We start from the raw sequence: 18072 nt of genomic DNA on the forward strand, positions 1-18072 counted from the left end.
GCTAGAGTTCTGGTTCGGTCTAGGTGTATTTTTCCTCCTGCTTTGGCTCATCATGGTACTGTGTTTGGGAAAATTCATTGAAGGAAAATATATTACAATGGACACAGCAAGTCAGAACATCAACCTAGTCCTGAAACCACACAGATCATCCCACGTGAAGAAAAGAGAACTGTCAACAGTAAATGTCACAGCAATTCCAATACCTGGTGGGGTAGTATGGGAGAAAACAGACTATGAGATCTATGGTCCGGTCGAAATCCTGAAGTATCCTCATCAACTAAAGGTTTCCTTAAGTGACTTTGTTACACCTAGTACATTCTCTGATGATTGGGACTTTAACAGTATTAATGACATGATGTCTGATTTAGTAATGTCAGCTAGATTCACAGATCATGATTATTTACAAGGTTCATCTAGTTATGAGCAGTTATTCTGTTATACCCACTATGGGGATCATTACTTGCATAAATCTGCACAGCCTAGAAATGTTTTTATGTATAATCAATGGGAACATTGTTCTACACCACCTAAAAGCAGTTCTAAAGCATTTTTTGAGAAATTCAAATATTTTTCAGGGTTTAACACCAGTGATGCAGAAACGTTTTATTATAAACTGTTAGATAAAACAGGCATGAAAACAATGCTGACAAATTCTAAATTGATATATTCAGAAGCATTTTTTGACAAAATGATGACATTTGGTTTTGATTATTGGAAAAATAATATTGAAACAAAATCAATTTGGGGTACAAAAGATTGGCAGGTGCAAGGCATAGAAGCACTGTTTAGAACCTGCATGATACCAGAACAAATGTTATTTTTAAATGACACTGTACACCAAACATCTTGTCTTGGCCTAGCTAAGAACAAAGAAATGAAAACACCGTCTATACCAAAGCCAATAGCTGAGAATACAACTGCAGATAATGAGTTAGACGTGTCACACATTTTACATTTCAACAGAACACATCCTGATTGGAAAAAGTGGTTAATCTGGCCTACAGACACAAATAGCTGTCAAGATAGATTCCTGAACAAAACACAGGGTTTAAAAATGACCAGATTAGACCCTAGATATTCCCAGAGACAACATCCAGGAATTATAACCACATACAGTGTAGGTAAACTCTGCCTAGAATGGCTAACTTCATCCACACTGGCTGAAATTAAGCAACACTTGTCTTTGTTAAAAGATGGTGCTGATTTGCGCGATTTCATTCTTGGACCACGCAAACAGCGTCAAAAGCGTTTCATAGCGACCAGTATCTATGCTGCTTACAACGAGGCTTGGAAAGTAAAGCAAATTGAAACAGCTGAAAAGATACGAGAAATTGATCGTATTAATTTGGAAAAATCACTTTCTGTGGTAGACAATGGGTTAATGACTCTGTCTTCCAGAATATATTCTTTGGACAATATTGTATCCTCTGCCTTTGATGTGATAGACAGAGATTTGCTAATGTTACAACATGGCCAGTCTCAATTACGCTCTATTATAGAACTAGGCTGGACACTGCAAAATCTTCGTTCAGGCTATGTGCCTTGGCGTCTGATAAACACAACGTCATTATTTTCCATTTTTAACCTTACTGATAAACAGATCAGTTTGGCACAGAAAGGAGCAGACTATACAATTTTGAGCATCGAGAAACTCGAGAGATTATCATTGACAATGTCAGAGAGCCCTGTCATTGAATGGATAATACACGGAATTATCACAATTCCGATAACAACTTTCCGATTTCATAAATGCCTTGAATACATACCTGCTGGCCAGTATGAACAATTGGGTAAGGGATATGTTAAATCCGAATGGAAATTACCATACACTCATTCTTGCTATAGTGACAGCGACAAAAATGTATTTCTTAGTGGTGACAACTGTAAACACTCACTAAGCGGTATACTTTTGTGTCAGGGTATTAATTTACACGGAGCATGTGATGGCAATTCAAACAACCTTTCATGCCACCAGCTAGTCACACCTGCAACTCAGATAGAGCCCTTCTTTATGCAACTCGCAAACGGGAGTTACATTCTAAGAACGGATCACAGGTGCTGTGGCCTCGCGCCCGGACTAAGTTATCTAGTAGAAGTAACGTCCATGGTCAAATGTTGTATGCAAGCATTGTTCCCGAGCGGGCCTCCAGACACAGTGACTCCCCTCTGGCCTCGTCTGAATCTCTATTCTATACGAATTGATACATTAAGCAAAATGAAATCTGTGCTTTTACAGACAACAGTGCCTATAACGTCATCTAAAGAGACGTATGATCTTCTAGTCGCAAGGACGGCTACTGAAGTCCATGACCTTTTATCAACAAATTGCCCCGTGCATTTCGTACAAATGCTCGACCAACTCCTTAACATGTCTAGTGCTACAAGCATCCCAGGCATATTTAAGACAGTCTTTACGGGACTGCTAACACCCTTCCAGGCAATTTTGGGAATCTTTCCTAATTTTGTGCACTCCATCTTTGGTGGTATTCCACTATTTTTTGGACTCATCGCAGGGATTCTATTTTTGACCCTCCTGCTACGTTATGGCAAGCCTCGGCTCAGACATAGCTCCCATGGGAATGGAAGAAACAATCCTAGCAATGCGCTACAGGGACAGGATAACTAACGTCCTCGGATTGGCCAGGCTGAGAGATCTAAACATGACCTGGTTCCTTTCATTCAGACCGATATGGCAAAATTGCATTTTACCTGTGCTACGGTGTATGCTTTGCGGCGAGGAATGCGTGTTGGACATCTGTCTTTCACTTCCATCAGCAGTACCAATGGACGTCGATACTTTGCTAAGTCCAATAACGGCTCACGCATTGTGTTGTCCCCAGCGGCTACCAATCCTGATGACGGCATTCGTGGAGACTCCTGTACTACAGCCAAGTGGTAACAGTGGAGCGAGTGACAAAAGCAACATCATCCAGGTACAACGTTCTGTGAGCATTGCTGATCCTGCATTCGATGACAGCAATCATTCTCACACCTGCCAAGTTTCAGCGCTATCTAATTTGGTTGAACTATCACCTGATTTTGTAGACCAATTCTTTGCGAGCCTGTCTGATACGATGTTCTCACCCACAGAGAAACAATAACTTTTGAGAAGCTTTCCGACACAGCGTTCCCATGAACTCTGTATTCGGCCTTCAGTTTTGATAACATAAAACTGCCAGGAGCTTTGGTAAACTGATTTTTCTTTGAATTGGACAATTTTTTTTAAAATATTGACCCTCTCTTTTTGGCACGAACAATTCTTTGCTTAACGTAAAAACTATTCTTAGAGAACAGAAGCTTCACACTTCTATTTCTAAACACATCTAGAGACATAATAACATAACACCAGCCTCTAGCACACATATTATTACAATGCATTTTTATGTGATGATTTATCTCGCATTTCTTCTGTCAGAGATACTTCATGTGTAATTCTTTTGCATAATCGTTCATTGACTTCATATGCAATACCTTTTGAATGATTACTATGCTTTAAAAAACGTACAGTACCTAAATTCCATGTATTACAAGTACGCCTATTTCGAATGCATTTATGTATTTTGGGGTGGGCTATGTTACACAATGTTACACATACATCTAATTGCTTAGTTTTAGTAATTTTGATGGACATGAATTCGTGGAGTGGGTGTCATGTGCTTATCTAGGTTCCTGATCGATACTGTGACCTTATGCCCCTATTCGGCTATAAATCCATTTATTCCCTATATTGGCATAACCGTTCAAGTGCGATTTTCTGTAAAGTCATCTCTGGCCTCACACGAGCAGAGCCACAGAGCCACATTCCAGCATGACTCTCTGCTACTTCCTTTGCGACCAATTAGTGCAATGACAGAGCAGCAGTCACTATCTGATATTCCTAGATAACACTCCGAGTTCTTCAACAAGATAAAAACTTAGCAAACCTGGAAATCCCCGCTTGCTATGTTTTGATTAGTAATGGAACTCTAATGAGCAACTGATAGCTGCCACTTCCTAGTGACATCTTTAATTGACGTCTTATGTCCAGCAAACTTGCGTCAAACCCGGCACCTGTCAGGTATAAATATTACCAACGTTGCCTTAAGCAATACGAAGCTGTGAGCTGTGAGAGCGAAGCTAACTGCTGTTGAGCGTTGCCTGTCGCTGCAGCCTGCTATCCTGTGGTGGTGAAGCTACTGATTACCATTATCGCCGCTACAGCGCGAACTATGGTGCAGTACGCTTGAGGAGCCGTGCAGCCGTCCTCTGCGAAGACATCCAGCCCAGCTGCCCGCGGACGCTGTCACCCCTCCTTCCTCCAGACGCGCTGAGAGAAGCCGCTGCCTTTCTCGTGCAGAGAAATCCAGTCCCGGCGCTTCCAGTTTACCCTCGCGGGTGACTGGGATATCGAGAGAGACCCCTGAAGGAGATACCAATCCTCCATCATTCTATTCAGAGGTATGGTGTTGACTAAACCCTTAGACGAGAATTCTTGAAACAAACCTTGGCAAAACCAACTTAACTTAAGCTACTTACTTACTCCCCTTCTCACGTGTTAGGCTTAGGTCAGGCACACTGGGGTAGGCTTAGTTAGAAGCACCAGTTGAGTATGTTAGCCTAATGTATATATGACTGTATATATGTTTTATTACTTTTAAACCATTGTATGGCTAAGAAACCATATCAATGCTTTTACAGTTCTATTTCGCTATTCTTACCTTACTGTACGTACTTTTCATAATAACAGTTATTGCAATTGTGGCAATACATTTCTCTTGTATGAGAAGAAAGACTGTTCAATAAATGTTAACCCTTTATTGATACACGCCCGTCTCTCTATTCTCTACATACTGTGAAAGTAAACTGCACTAGACTGACTGAGTGAAATCTGTGTCTATTGTTTCACACGACCCTAGAGATCGACTCTTGATCTGAGGAGCAAAGTTGTCATGTTGCACGGTTGTTGGAAAGCTGAATCCCTTCTTGTCTGTGCCAAGGAAGCTGATCACTTCCTATGCAGAGAAGAAAGTTTCCAGTGACCTCTGAGCTAGTTGGTAACACAACCCAATTAAGTTTAGCATAGTCAGTGGAGGCCTGGAATATAAGCAGTTCCACGTCGATACTACTGTTTATGTTATTCCAATGCGCAGGGCCTAGTGGGAAACTAGGAACTACACTACAAAGTCACAGGGCTAAAGGACTTCATTTGCTAAAAGTGCTATCTTGCTGGAAGTGTGAATCCAGCACCTCTGAAAGGAACAGCAATCACGACGACCGGACGCTGGGCCCGACCGACGCCAGCAGCAACGCCAGTGAGTGGGAGTACGGCTCTAGCTCCAGAGGACCTCGTGTCTGCACCGCTGCTGATCGCATCAACCGTGTGCCCTTCGACGCCGTGAGCGCTGCTCACTCTGTGCAACTGCATCATCGACAACGCCTGCTGAGGCCTGATCGACACCGAAGACGCGACGCCGGAGTGCTCGACGCCGCTGATCATCGTGTGCTTCATTTTCCTAAAGGTACTGTGTTGTTGGGGGTCCGTGTGACTCCAGGCCCGACGCAACGCTCCTCGCGGTCGACGCCGAACCTGTGGATTATCTTTGCCTCGACGTTGTGTAGCTCCCGTGTGAGTTACCCTGTTGCTAAGAACTGTGTTTCCCAGAAGAAGATTTGCTTGATACTAAAGACTTTTGTGCTAAAGAAGAAACTACCTTTGAACTATCCTTTTTCCTTCCTAAACGTATTTATTCCGATTGTGTACAGTTTTGCCGTTATTTGGTCTTGTGCTAAGCCTTATATAAAAATACTTATTTTTATAATACTACGGTGTCGTGTCCATTTGTAGTGTATTCACTGTGTTACTGTATGTGGTCATAATTGCTTAACGCACAGCCTCTGAGATAAGCCTGTACTGCTCTGCCAAGCTACCGAGGGGGTGAGCAGGGGTTATCGAAGGGTGTGATCCCCTTGCCCTGACTAGAAAAGGAGTGTCCCTATTTGTCAGAAGTGCATACCTCTGCCAACTAGAGACAGCCGGTTCTAACACTGAGTATCTGTAAATCCAAGCATGAGGATAAAATAGCAGGCAGCCTTCGTTTTCAACAAGCTGTACGGACACTATGGGGAAGCCATATTGGTGATTTTGAAGCAAAAACAATGAGTGAAAGAAGATCTAGTAAGATTTTCAAAATATACTGCGCGTGAGATTCCACTTAAATGACTCCATCTATAAGGCATCCTGATACTGATGTTATGTTTCTTTTCCAGGGCTGAGGTGATACTTGGAAACATCATCAGGAAAAAAGGATGGAGGTAATGTATGGCATGTAATGCATTTTGTAATGTTCAGGTGTATTTCGCATTTCGTTGTTTCTGCAACACACTGTGAAATGGAAAACGCGGGATGGGCGAAACGGTAGACATTTGTAGTGAAACTTCACAACATTATTCAGAAATTATGTAAAATATTATCTGAAATTTAGTTAAAACCACTTCAAATAATCTCACATGAAAATCATACATGAGGGCAGACACATTCAAGAGTCATGTGCGCTTCAGAAAAGGGAACCTGCTTGAGGAGAAGGCATGACATGTGTGACCTTTTCAGCTTGAAACATTCTCCCAGAAGATAATTTATAACTAATGCAGTCCCCATAGGAAAATATTCTTTGAAACTTTCCATCTGCCCAATTCCAGGAATTCCACAATATCAAACAATGTGACATTTGCGAATTTCACAGTTGTTAAAAAAGATCAGACAAGCCGAGAAAAGGGCAATTTTTTCCCTGTTTTCTTCATTCTGTGGTATCATGTTAAAAGCTGTATGAAGTGCTTGTGTTATCTGCTGCATGTACTAACAGTGATGAAAATGCGATTCTGAGATCATACACTTCTGTTGATTGGCTGTTTGTGAACTTATGGGCACTAGGGTGCCTATTGGCGGGAAAGGACAAATAACAGAGGTAAATGCTTGAATGTGTGTGGGCTATAAGGCAATTATCACTTGCTTCCCCTCTAATATCAACACTGAGAAATAGGTAAACAATGGCACCTCCATATCCATTCAGCAACCGTAAATACCACAATTCTAAGCCTTCCTATTGGTAGAGCTTCTCCCAGCATTCCATGCAGTGTGATTATAATCAATAACCAATGCAAAGAACAAATTCAGATTTTCTTTTGAAAAGATGTCTACAAACGTGGTACTGGCGTTTAAGTAAACATCTGCCTTGCGCAAGAAAGCTATTAGAAATATCTTTAAAGCTAATCTTAGCCGCACCTTGATCTTAATATTAACTGTTGATCTTTCCCCAAAACAATCTCCTTCCTAACTATACATCAACCAAAGTTTATTGCGCCCTATTTAACTGACTTTAACATAAACACAAATCTGATTCTAACTTTAACTCACCTCTAACGCAGACCTTTACTAGTTTTGTTAATACCTTCACCATAAACCAATCATAACCTTGGATATATAATTTCCCTGATCCCATCCCAACCTTGATTTTATTGTCCTCATTAACTTAAAACCGCATTTAACTGTTTGTCTGATGTAAATGTTAACGTTATCCCTTACCATATTAACATAAATTAGAGCAAATGTATATTCTGTTATGGTGTGCTCTCACAGAAATGTATATGATCAGGACCAGCTGCTCGGCAAAGGTTATAATTCCGTAGGACGCCACCAATAGGTGGTGTCAGATTACAAGAAACGGATTCCAAAAGTCCCTTAGCTTTACTGGATGGCGAGGCCCTCAGTGGCAATGGCATAATGTACATGAAACATCAAACCCTTCTTCTAATCCTGGAAATTTATATATTCATGAACAGTTTATTTCCATTTCGAATTTTGAATCAGTGCATTTTGTGCATCCTGACATTGACCCCTTAATACAAAGTTGGCAACCCCACTGAGTCACACTTACCATTTTGGGTTTTCCTATAACGTTTATCCCCATGGACTAGGGTGACCAACGGACATTGGTGCAAATTCTGGACAGTAAGTTTAAACATTCAGGACAAAGGGTCAAAATTCAGGACAAAAATTCAGGATTGAAGGTCAGAATTCAGGACACAAATTCGGGACAGGTACATTTTACAGACACACCAGAGGAGGTCGCTCAATATTACATAAGTAAATAGGCAACCAACACAAGCACAAGCCAAAATAAGTTTATATTAGATTGAAAGAACCTTCCACTGCATCTGTTGTGTGCGGGAGTGAAACTTAAATACCTGCGTTCGCATATTGGATGCACCTGGGTAACATGCGCCAAAATGCAATCTCCACCTCCCCAGATCTTGGCCACTGGTGAGGTGACAGGAGCCCATAAACAACAGCAGTTTGCCATGTCCTGAGCTCTGGCAGGAGGAGGCCCAGCAAATGCTGTCACTGGCCCATTATCATTTTGTTTGTGATGATTAGGCCGACATACAGAATGATAATGGGCCGATAGTAGCCTGTGCTAGATCGGGGAGGGGCTGCTGCAGGCCACTGATCACAGTAGGAGCTACATTAAGAGTTACAGAACTCTCAGGCTGCTTGCAGGGGGCGGCTCGCTCTAAAGTACGAAATTACGGACAAAAGGCGCCTTTGAAATAATTCTTCACGGAAAACACACAAGAGGCCCAAATTTCGGGCAGTCCTTGAAATTTACGGATTGATGGTCACCATACCATGGACATTACATTTGGCACTAGCTTAGTGCAAGAAGTTAGGGTCTGCCTTGCCAAATTTTGTACAAACTCATGCAAGTGAAAAAAGTTAAGAGGGGGTAAAAAAAAGTGTGTGTCCTATGGGAGCATATCCCATAGAACATTGTGCTCACCACTACAACAAATCTGTGGACTGGATTTATGCCAAACTTGGCATGAATATAGAATAACACTCCAAAGTCTGTTTTTCGGGGTTTTGTGTATATCCGTCCAGGACCATATGTGAGATCAGTCTTTAAAAAAGGTTCTGATGAACTTGCAAGTGTTAACACGTTTGTGTGCCTAGTCCCCGTTCGATGAATATGCATGAACGTCTGCAGACACTTACAAAGTTGAGGTTACGCTTGGTGTTGTCAAATTAGTGAAGGGCAAAAAATTATTAATTTGCTAATAACTTTGGCATGCATAAAGAAGTTGCACAACATTTTGCAAACATTTAGAAGGACTACTTTTTGATTGGTATCTGTATAATTGCACCAATCCATCAAGCGAGGGCAAAGTGTAAGTGGGAACCACATTTTTTTTTACATTTCCTAATAACTTTCACACTGTTTGATGAATCTACATGAAATGTGGTGGGTGGTTGACAGGTAACACTCATTACAGGTATGACAGGTTTTGTAAAGATCCAACAGAGTGGTAATGTAAAGGGGGATCCAAACATTTTTAGTTTATTACAAATATTGAGAATATTTGTGGATTTCCATGTAATTTGGCGGTAATTTAGCATGGATAGCTTGCTCAGGTATTCTCAATTTCTTACATCAACGGGAGAGGCACATTTAATAGGTGAGAATCAAAGATGTTCTCATTTGCAAATAAATTTAGCACTGTTGCAAAATTGAGGATTCTGCACAAACATTAGCACAGCCATAGGTGGGGCACTGTTGGAAGAATCTGTACTAAATTCAGCAGACAGGTTTAGCTTTCTGTTTGTGTGTCAAGTTTTGTGAAGATCTGTGAAAGAGGTTCAAAGTAAATGGGGCACAATAAAAGATTCATTCATTAATACCTTTGTCACAGTTTGATGAGTCTGATTGAATTTGGCAGGCAGGGAGCAAATGAACTGGGGTTCATGTAGAACCAGATAGGGAGGGCACGGTTAAAAGGGAGAGTTATGGAGTCTGATATTGTAATAATGTTGGCATCATTTGAGGTAGTCAGAGGGAAATTTGGAGACAGTGTGTTGAGTTTGCTCTTCATATTTTGAATTCCATGAAGATCTGCCTTGGGGAGGCACAGTTCAAAGGGGAGCCAAAATGTGTTTATTTCCTAAAAATGTTGGTGCCATTTGATGAATCTGCACTAATATTGGCAGATCCGTTGGTGGAGCAAATTTCGAGGGAGGACAACAAATTTAATTTGCTAATAACTTTGATATTGTTTAGTGAATCTGGTGAAATTTGTTAGGCAGTTAGAAGGTTTAACCTAGTGTGAGGATATCAAGTTTCATCATGGTCTGACAAGGAGTCACCCCAGCTGTTATAAAAAATCACACACCTACTTTCGTAAGTCCACACGCCAACCATCCCATGCCAACACAGCCATCACAAATCTCCATACAATCCACCTCACACATGTACATACTCTTATGCTGTCTCACTCACCATCATCAGGCAACACATCTACAATTATACATCCAAACCACAATCAAATAACTCATGAACATGTGCCTTTGGAAAAGATGCCCATGGAAATCACAGAAACTGACAGTTTAAAGTAAGTTTTGGGTCATGTAATGCATTTACTTGTCCCTTTCCACTTCAAAATAGTTGGGTTCAACTGCAAAACCTTAAATCCCCTGAAATTCTCCAGTTCTCCTACACTACAAGAATTATAAGGTGTGCCCCCACCATGCACTGCTCATCACCGATGAAATCTCAAATCACGTTTTATGACATCACTGACAATTTTCCAAAGAACAATGGTCCCGATGGCAGCAGTAATATCTAAACTCTTGTCATGAAAACATATATATAACCAAACAATGTTTAATAAGACTTAATTTAAAAAACAACAGTGTATGTACAATAAATAACAGTGGCGTTTGAGGGGCTCCACAGGTGGAAGCAGGGGACCACAGTGTATTCCAGAAGTGGAGAAGTCTATGAAAGTTAACCCTGTGGGACACCATCTCCTTTAATATTATACATGGGACTCCTGGAAATAATTTCCCAGTTCTAACCAAGAAATAATTTCCCAGTTCTAACGAAGAAATAATTTCCCAGTTTTCCCAGTTCTAACCAATAAATAATTTCCCAGTTTTCCCATTTCTAACCAAGAAATAATTTCCCAGTTCTAACCAAGAAATAATTTCCCAGTTCTAACCAAGAAATAATTTCCCAATTCTAACCAAGTCATCACGAGCGAGTCAACATACAAATCATATCCCTTTCAGTTAGTTTGATGTGCTTGCACCCCTCACTGTGGGAGTTACTGTTCATAAATGTTGAAAGTTATAGTCTGTGTTTTGTACTCTTGACCGTGACGGGCAAATTATAATTTATGTCCTGATGATGATCCTGGACTTTCAGTAGGATTGAAACCAGTCGACAGACTGCACTATAATAATAATCGTTAGGAATAGGCAGGCTGTTAAGTTCATGACTCACTCTTTCACATTAAGCCATCTCCCCCTGAACACATTTTTCTTCGCTCAGCTGTCATTTATTTTACATACATTGTTGTTGTTTTTTATATTGCGGTTTGTTAAACAGTCTTTGGTTATATGTATTTTTTCATGATATGAGTGTAGATATTACTGCTACCATAGGGGCTATTGTTCGTTGAAAAGTACTTATTACCCCAGATCCCAATGGATCTCAGGGTTTCCCTTGCTCTTTAAAATCAACATCACTGAAAACAGCGCATATAACATCACCAGTGACATCTGATGGCCACGAACTTTGATTTTCAGGGGTTTTACGGTATTGCAAGTGAATCCTTCCATCACTTTGGCTGTGTTTCAGTGTGTATAGAAGTACAATGTGATGGCTCACATTTTGCTGTCATGGTGGCTTAGTAAGCTGACAGGTATAATGGTGTGCCAGAATTGTCAGAATCAACCACACTGGCTCCCGAGGGGTTTGCATGGACCCAGACTCAGTAAGGCACAGCTACCCTTCAAATAGGACTTTCTTTAGAATCATATGCTAAAAACTAAATTGTTCAACGCAAAACCGTGGATATTGATTTACTTTGTTTACTGTTATTATCAGTTTAGCTTCCATAGCTCTGCCAAAATGTATTCCATTTCAGTAAGCCTGTATGAAAACACACATTATCTTGCCCGCATTTCTAGTTTTTTTAATATTATGCCGACGTGTCTGCAAATGTGTAATCAATTGAATACTTGATTTATATTAACTATTCATTCTACATATATTAAACACTTAAAATATTTCAAATATCGATAACAATTCTTTATTTGAATAAAAATAGAACATTTAGTTTAGGGTATTTGGACAATGTCAACTTTGCCTGCTTGCTCAAGTCATTATACACTGAAAGAAAATGTTGTGTGAGTCACCTGTCTGATAGCTCTCTCTTTCTCCATCTCTCGGGTCTGTATGTAAATATACAAGTTATTAAGAGGGAGCAGTTACACCTGCCTGTCTCTTAGGCAGTGCTTAATTTGTAATAAAATAGATGCCTGTGCCCCTGTCAGGAGGTCACTCAAGCTGTCACCACCCTGTGTCCCTGCCAGCGCTGCCAAAACAAAACTATTAATCATCACACTCCAAAAAGTGTGACAAGTCAAACTATACCAGGCCCTGTAGGATCTCTTGGGCGGCAGGTATTAGTAATGTATAATGTCTAATTATGAATACACATCTGTTGTTGTGCTCATCTCTAAATTTGCCTCCAGGTATCAGACTGTCATATGTACTGGTCTTGACAATTAAGTACCGTGCAGGAACCACCAGCTCAAATTAAGCACTGCTCTTCTGCCTTGCTGGGTAAAGTTCTGGCAACACAACAGCAATGGGACTGGGAATAGATTGTCACCAGGCCACAGGGTGCTTAATAGTTAAAAAACACACAGGGCTTATTTTTTGCCCTCATCATGGGACCAAGGTTGCTCTGGTGCAGTGGTATAACATAGGCCCCCGCAGCTCCTCTGGTGCGGGGAGGGGGGACTGAGCTCCTAGGGGCCCCCTCAGCACAGTACCCTGTCCAGAGAGCTCCTGACTAACTCCGGAGGAGGGCCTCTCCATGTACATTGCAGGGGTCCCCTCTCAAGTTTCGTTACGCCACTGCTCCGGTGCTGACCTATATGAGCTTTGTATCATCACGGAATAACCCAATCGCTGCAGGGGTTTTTCCCCGGCTGTGCTGGGGGGGAGGGGGGCGCACACAGCGCCCCGGTGCTGATGACGAGCTCAGCTCGTCATCAGCCATGGTGCTCGTGTGCCACGGCCACGCCCGTTCCTTCGAACACTCAGCACAGCAGGGGAATTATCCCCGCGTGTGAGTGTTCTAACGGCCATGGCGAGCTCAGCTCGTCATCAGCACACGAGCACCGGGGCTGATGGCGAGCTGAGCTCGTCATCAGCATGGGAGGGGTTAAGGAAAACTAGCTCCTCTCTTTTTACTCTGCCTTTCTGTAGCATTATTTTAAGATTGTTATGTTATGTTATAATAATTTGTAAAGCACAGTGTCTGCGGAGTGTTTCGGTGCTAGGCATGGGGAGAGTCGAACTAGCGGTGGAATTAGCTGTCAAAGTGGTAGGTTTCGAGCTTCTTCTTGAACATGTCAAGGCTGTGGGTCAGCCGATGATCAGGAAAAGGATCTCCCACCCATTCTGAGGTGGCAAATTCAAAACACCATCGCCTGACACGCTGAAGACGAATGGAGGGGGGTGTACGTACTGATCTCTTCCTGAGATATGATGCCCCCGTCCCATCCAAGGCCTTATGCATGATGACCATGGCTTGAAAAGCCACCCTCTTTTTCACCGGTAGCCAGTGCAGGGCCCTTAGGTGGGAGGTCATGTGGGACCTGGGAGGAAGCCTGAGCAGCAGTCTAGCTGCGGAGTTCTGAACCACCTGTGGTGTATTAAGGAGATAGTCCAGGAGGCAGAGGTACAGAGCATTCCCATAGTCCAATCTAGTTGTGATCAGGGCCTGCACTGCCTTCTTACCAGCAGACTCGGATAGTAGCGGAAGGAATCTTTTCAACATGCGGAGCACACTGAAGCAGGAACCAGCAAGAGCTTGAATCTGCAGAAGGAAGGAAAGAGCGCTATATATTTTGATTCTGAGATTCTTGACACAATTTTGAGGGAGGCCGGGGTGTGGCAGGTTATTTGGCCACCAGGTTTCCACAAAATTGTGGGGGACATCTCCAAAGGTTACGATCTCTGTTTTGTCCCGGTTCCATCTCAGATGGTGCAAATCCAGCCACTCAAATACCTTGGTGAGACAGTAAGAAATCAACATCCCATCTAAGTCTGCGCCTTTCTCGCATCTAAACAGAAGCTGCGTGTCATTTGCGTACGAGATGACTTTTGCACAAAGAGACTTCGTGAGAGTGGCTAGGGGTGTCAGATATACATTGAACAGAGTGGGACTGAGGGCCGAGCCCTGCGGCACACCCACAGACAAGGGTCTGGCTTGAGCTGTATAAGACGGCAGCCAGACTTCCTGAGTCCGTCTGTCCAAAAAAGAAGCTAACCAGTTTAAGGCCAGATGTCTGACCCCTGTCTTGTGAAGGCGCTCAAGCATTTTGAGATGGGGCACAGTATCAAACGACGCCGTGAGGTCGAGCAGTATCAGCATGGCTTTTCCTCCCTTGTTGAGGGTGCTCCGAACATGCTTCACTATTTCGAGGAGTGCAGACTCCGTGTTAAATTGGGGCGGAAACCAGATTGGGTAGAGCGGAATATTCCCTTGTCTTCCAGATACCTGGAGAGTTGGTGGTTGACTTCTTTCTCCTGAATTTTAGAGAAGGGAGATAGGCCTATAGTTTACCGCTTGCTTGGGGTCTGCTGCAGGTTTTTTTAGTAGCGGTAAGACTTTGACCTTTTTTCCACATAGATGGTACCTCCCCAGTTGCCAGCGAGGTATTGAGTATGTAGTTCACAGAGGAGTTGATGAACTTCTCCTGAATAGAAGGAAAGGGCTTGAGTTCTTTCACACAGGAGGTTAGACCATATACACAATTTCATAAACAAAATGGATTGCTCGCATGGAATACTGAAAAAAATAGATGAAAAGGATAGTGAATCAGTTGATCATTCATTTTCTTTTATTAGTCCATAGTCAGTTAGTTAAATAAAACTTTTACATGTATAGTCCTAGCAATATGATTATGCAAAGAAAATAATATGTTAGACAAACATACAGTATACATGTTCAGTGGCGTGGGAAAGGGGGTGCGGTGGGTGCTGGTCGCCCCAGGTGTCATCACTGAAGGGGGTGACAAAATGGCAAAAATATGTGTTTTAAACACATATTTTTGCCATTTTGTCGAGCCGGGGGGGGACAAGAAATTTTCTCCACCAGGTACCCCCTAACCTTGCCACGCCACTGTACATATTTGTGCATTATACATTGTGGTGTACATTTGTAACCAATGAAAATAAATAGAAGAATACAAATATTTTAAAAAAAATGTAAGCCAACATCTAAATTAATTTTAGAAGTAATATGCCAGGTCAAAGGTATTCTGCAATAAAGCGTGATTAATGGTTAATTTTATAGATTTGATCGAGCAATTTTGGTAAGGCTGGGTGTACCAGGCTATGTCACGTTTTGTCAAAAGCCTGGGAGTATTTCTGTTTTCTATAAAAAAAGACTCCCCGTTGAATATTGGAAAATCGTCATTGCCCCATGAAGTGTTATTGTCCCGTTTCAACCCTGTCGGATTTTAGGGTTTACTTAGGACAGGAAATTGGGTTGGGGAGAAGAGGTATATGGGACATTGACAGCTTATTTCTTTGAATATTGTGTCTTTAGTGAAAAAACACAAATATGCATACCTTTGTATCAGTAACAACAAAAGGAGTTGGCTGAGTAATGCAAATAAAACCTTGATTATGAGGATCACAGAAAAAAAAGATTTTGAGTAGATTGTACCTAAAAGTATTTCATTTAAAAGGCAGAAGATATATTGTGCTTGTTGTGGGCAATTATAAAAATCATGGAGGTGCCATTAGTTGGCAAACAATCGATGAAGAACTTTCAACTGTTAAAAGGTAACAAAAAATATATGAATCACTCATGTCAGGTGAAGTCAAAGGTTTCTTAAAAGCTTTCAGATTGCAACAAATAAGGAATAAACTTTATTTGAAAAATGGTTTGCTCTCGAGGTACGAAACCGGTTGGGAGAGCTGGCGACTCGCCGGTCACGTGAGGCGCAAGGTGCGGATGAGCCCTGTCTTCTTTGATAAGCCTGTCTTTGGCTCGGTGTTTGGTTGGGGTACCTCAGTTCCTGTTTAGGGTATCTACAATTGGAAACCACAGTCAACAGAGGAATAATTTGACACAATTACATCAAACGAAGGAATGATGTAATCACTATAATATGATAGGAATTGTAGGTCTGAAAATTGAATTAAGAGTTCTGCGAGGATTGAATTCTGTGTTAAACATGGATTTAGGTGGCCAGTTTTACTGATGAGAATAGGGAGTAAATGGAAAAAGGAAGTGAATGCCAATTAGCTGTTTTGACCTCTGAGATCTCGTTTAGGCATATAAGACGAGTGTCAAATCTTAGAATTAGGTTTGCTCCTTTTCGCAGCAGTAGGGCTTCGAGATCGCCCACCCTCGGATTTTTGGTGATCACAATCGAGACAGTCCATTTTATTTCACTGACTTTGAGAGTGCTCTATAAAATGTTTTACCAAATTTGTGTTAATGTTTTATAAAGGATTCTAGTCTTTTATTGAGTTATGCGTTTCCAAATTTTTGGGTTGCTTTTAATGATGTATAATTTTCACACAGGCATAGTATCCCATATACTACAGTTTTCATTTTACAATTTGAGAATTGTGAATACACTCATTTTTTCTTTTAATGCTGAATATGCTGCCTTCTACTATTTGTTCACAAGTAGAGCATTCTCTAGATTTATGAGGTTCTTGCATTGGTTGGGGATTCCAGTTGGTTCTTTAAGGAATTTTTGTATTGATTCCATCATTGTACGGGCTTGCACCAGATGGTATTTTAGACTCCAATCTTTTTTTTAAAGCAAATAGCAGTATGTCTGATTTACAGTTTAAAGTTGAGAGAATATGCTAGTTCTAGTTGATGATTCTTTTTAAAATCATTGTGTTGGAGCAAAATGTTGACAAATAATCTTGTCTGTCTCTTTATTGTGTCTTCTTTCCAGAAGAGTGTTCTGCAGTGTAACCAGTGATCTTTTAAGAGAATTTTAATCAGCTTTTTCGAATGAGCTTTGCTAAATTAGTTTTTGCAGCTCGTTGGCCAGTGTGGTGGAAACTATCGTTTTTTTTAGTGCAGTTACGGTGAATTCTAAGGAACTGCCTATATAGGAGATTGTCCCTCAGACTTCTGGGAGAGAAGCTATCGTAGCTTAAAGCATGTTTTTTGTCAGTTGTTTTTTTAATAAGGAAATGCCCAGTGTGTTTTCTGTTTTATAATTCATGGTGTACTAAAAGTTTATAGAGGTCTTGTTTTTTGACATTTTGAATTGAATGTCTTGTGAACGATTGTTCAGCCAATCACAAATGTGGTTTAAGTATGCCTTGGTACCCGTCTATATGAAAATGACATATACCTTACCCACAGGGATGGGTTATCTTTTAATAGAATTTTGTATACATAAATTTCTCTTCAAACTGTGCTGTGAATAAAATTGCTGTCTCCAGTGCAAAAGAATAACCTATAGTGGTGCCTTTGATAAATATGTCTTCAATGAAGAGAAATACATTATTTTTCAATGTAATTATTACTATAGAGGAGGACATTTGGTGGCACACAGTGTGGTCACTACCTTCGATGTATAGTTCTATTATCTTCAAGGCTTCATCCTGTGGTATACTTGTTTATAATGACACTATATTGAATGTGGCTAGCCATTGTGTATTTTTACTTTCATAATGAATTCCAGTGTATCATGGATATATGACTGCATTGTTGGTGTAAGGGGTCAGAGGAAAGTATCTACGTATTTGGATATTGATTCAAAAACTGTTTGGCAATCTGGGTAGATCAGTCTTCTCGGTGGCTTTTGTACCTCTTTATAGATTTCGGGAAGGAGATATAGAACTGGGGTACAAGGAGAATTATTTCACAAAACTTACAACTTCTCTGGGCCAATGAAACCTTCATAATATTCACTAAAGTATCTTGAAGAAATCCTCTTAGATCTCCTTAGTGGTATCTGTTGTTAGTTTCTGATAGTAC

The 18072-nt window shown here is 41.1% G+C and overlaps 1 protein-coding gene across 1 annotated transcript in view; it reads left to right on the forward strand.

Annotated features, from left to right (window-relative positions):
* Positions 1 to 18072, forward strand: part of KCNAB1 (potassium voltage-gated channel subfamily A regulatory beta subunit 1) — a 756359-nt gene that overhangs the window by 491358 nt on the left and 246929 nt on the right. Inside the window, exon 5 of the mRNA XM_086944907.1 lies at positions 6247 to 6291. Within this exon, the coding sequence (XP_086801033.1) occupies positions 6247 to 6291 (45 nt within the window). The remainder of the gene's footprint in view (positions 1 to 6246; positions 6292 to 18072) is intronic.

Source organism: Lissotriton vulgaris, chromosome 11 (assembly GCF_964263255.1).
Source record: "Lissotriton vulgaris chromosome 11, aLisVul1.2, whole genome shotgun sequence".
Taxonomy (NCBI): Eukaryota; Metazoa; Chordata; class Amphibia; order Caudata; family Salamandridae; genus Lissotriton; species Lissotriton vulgaris.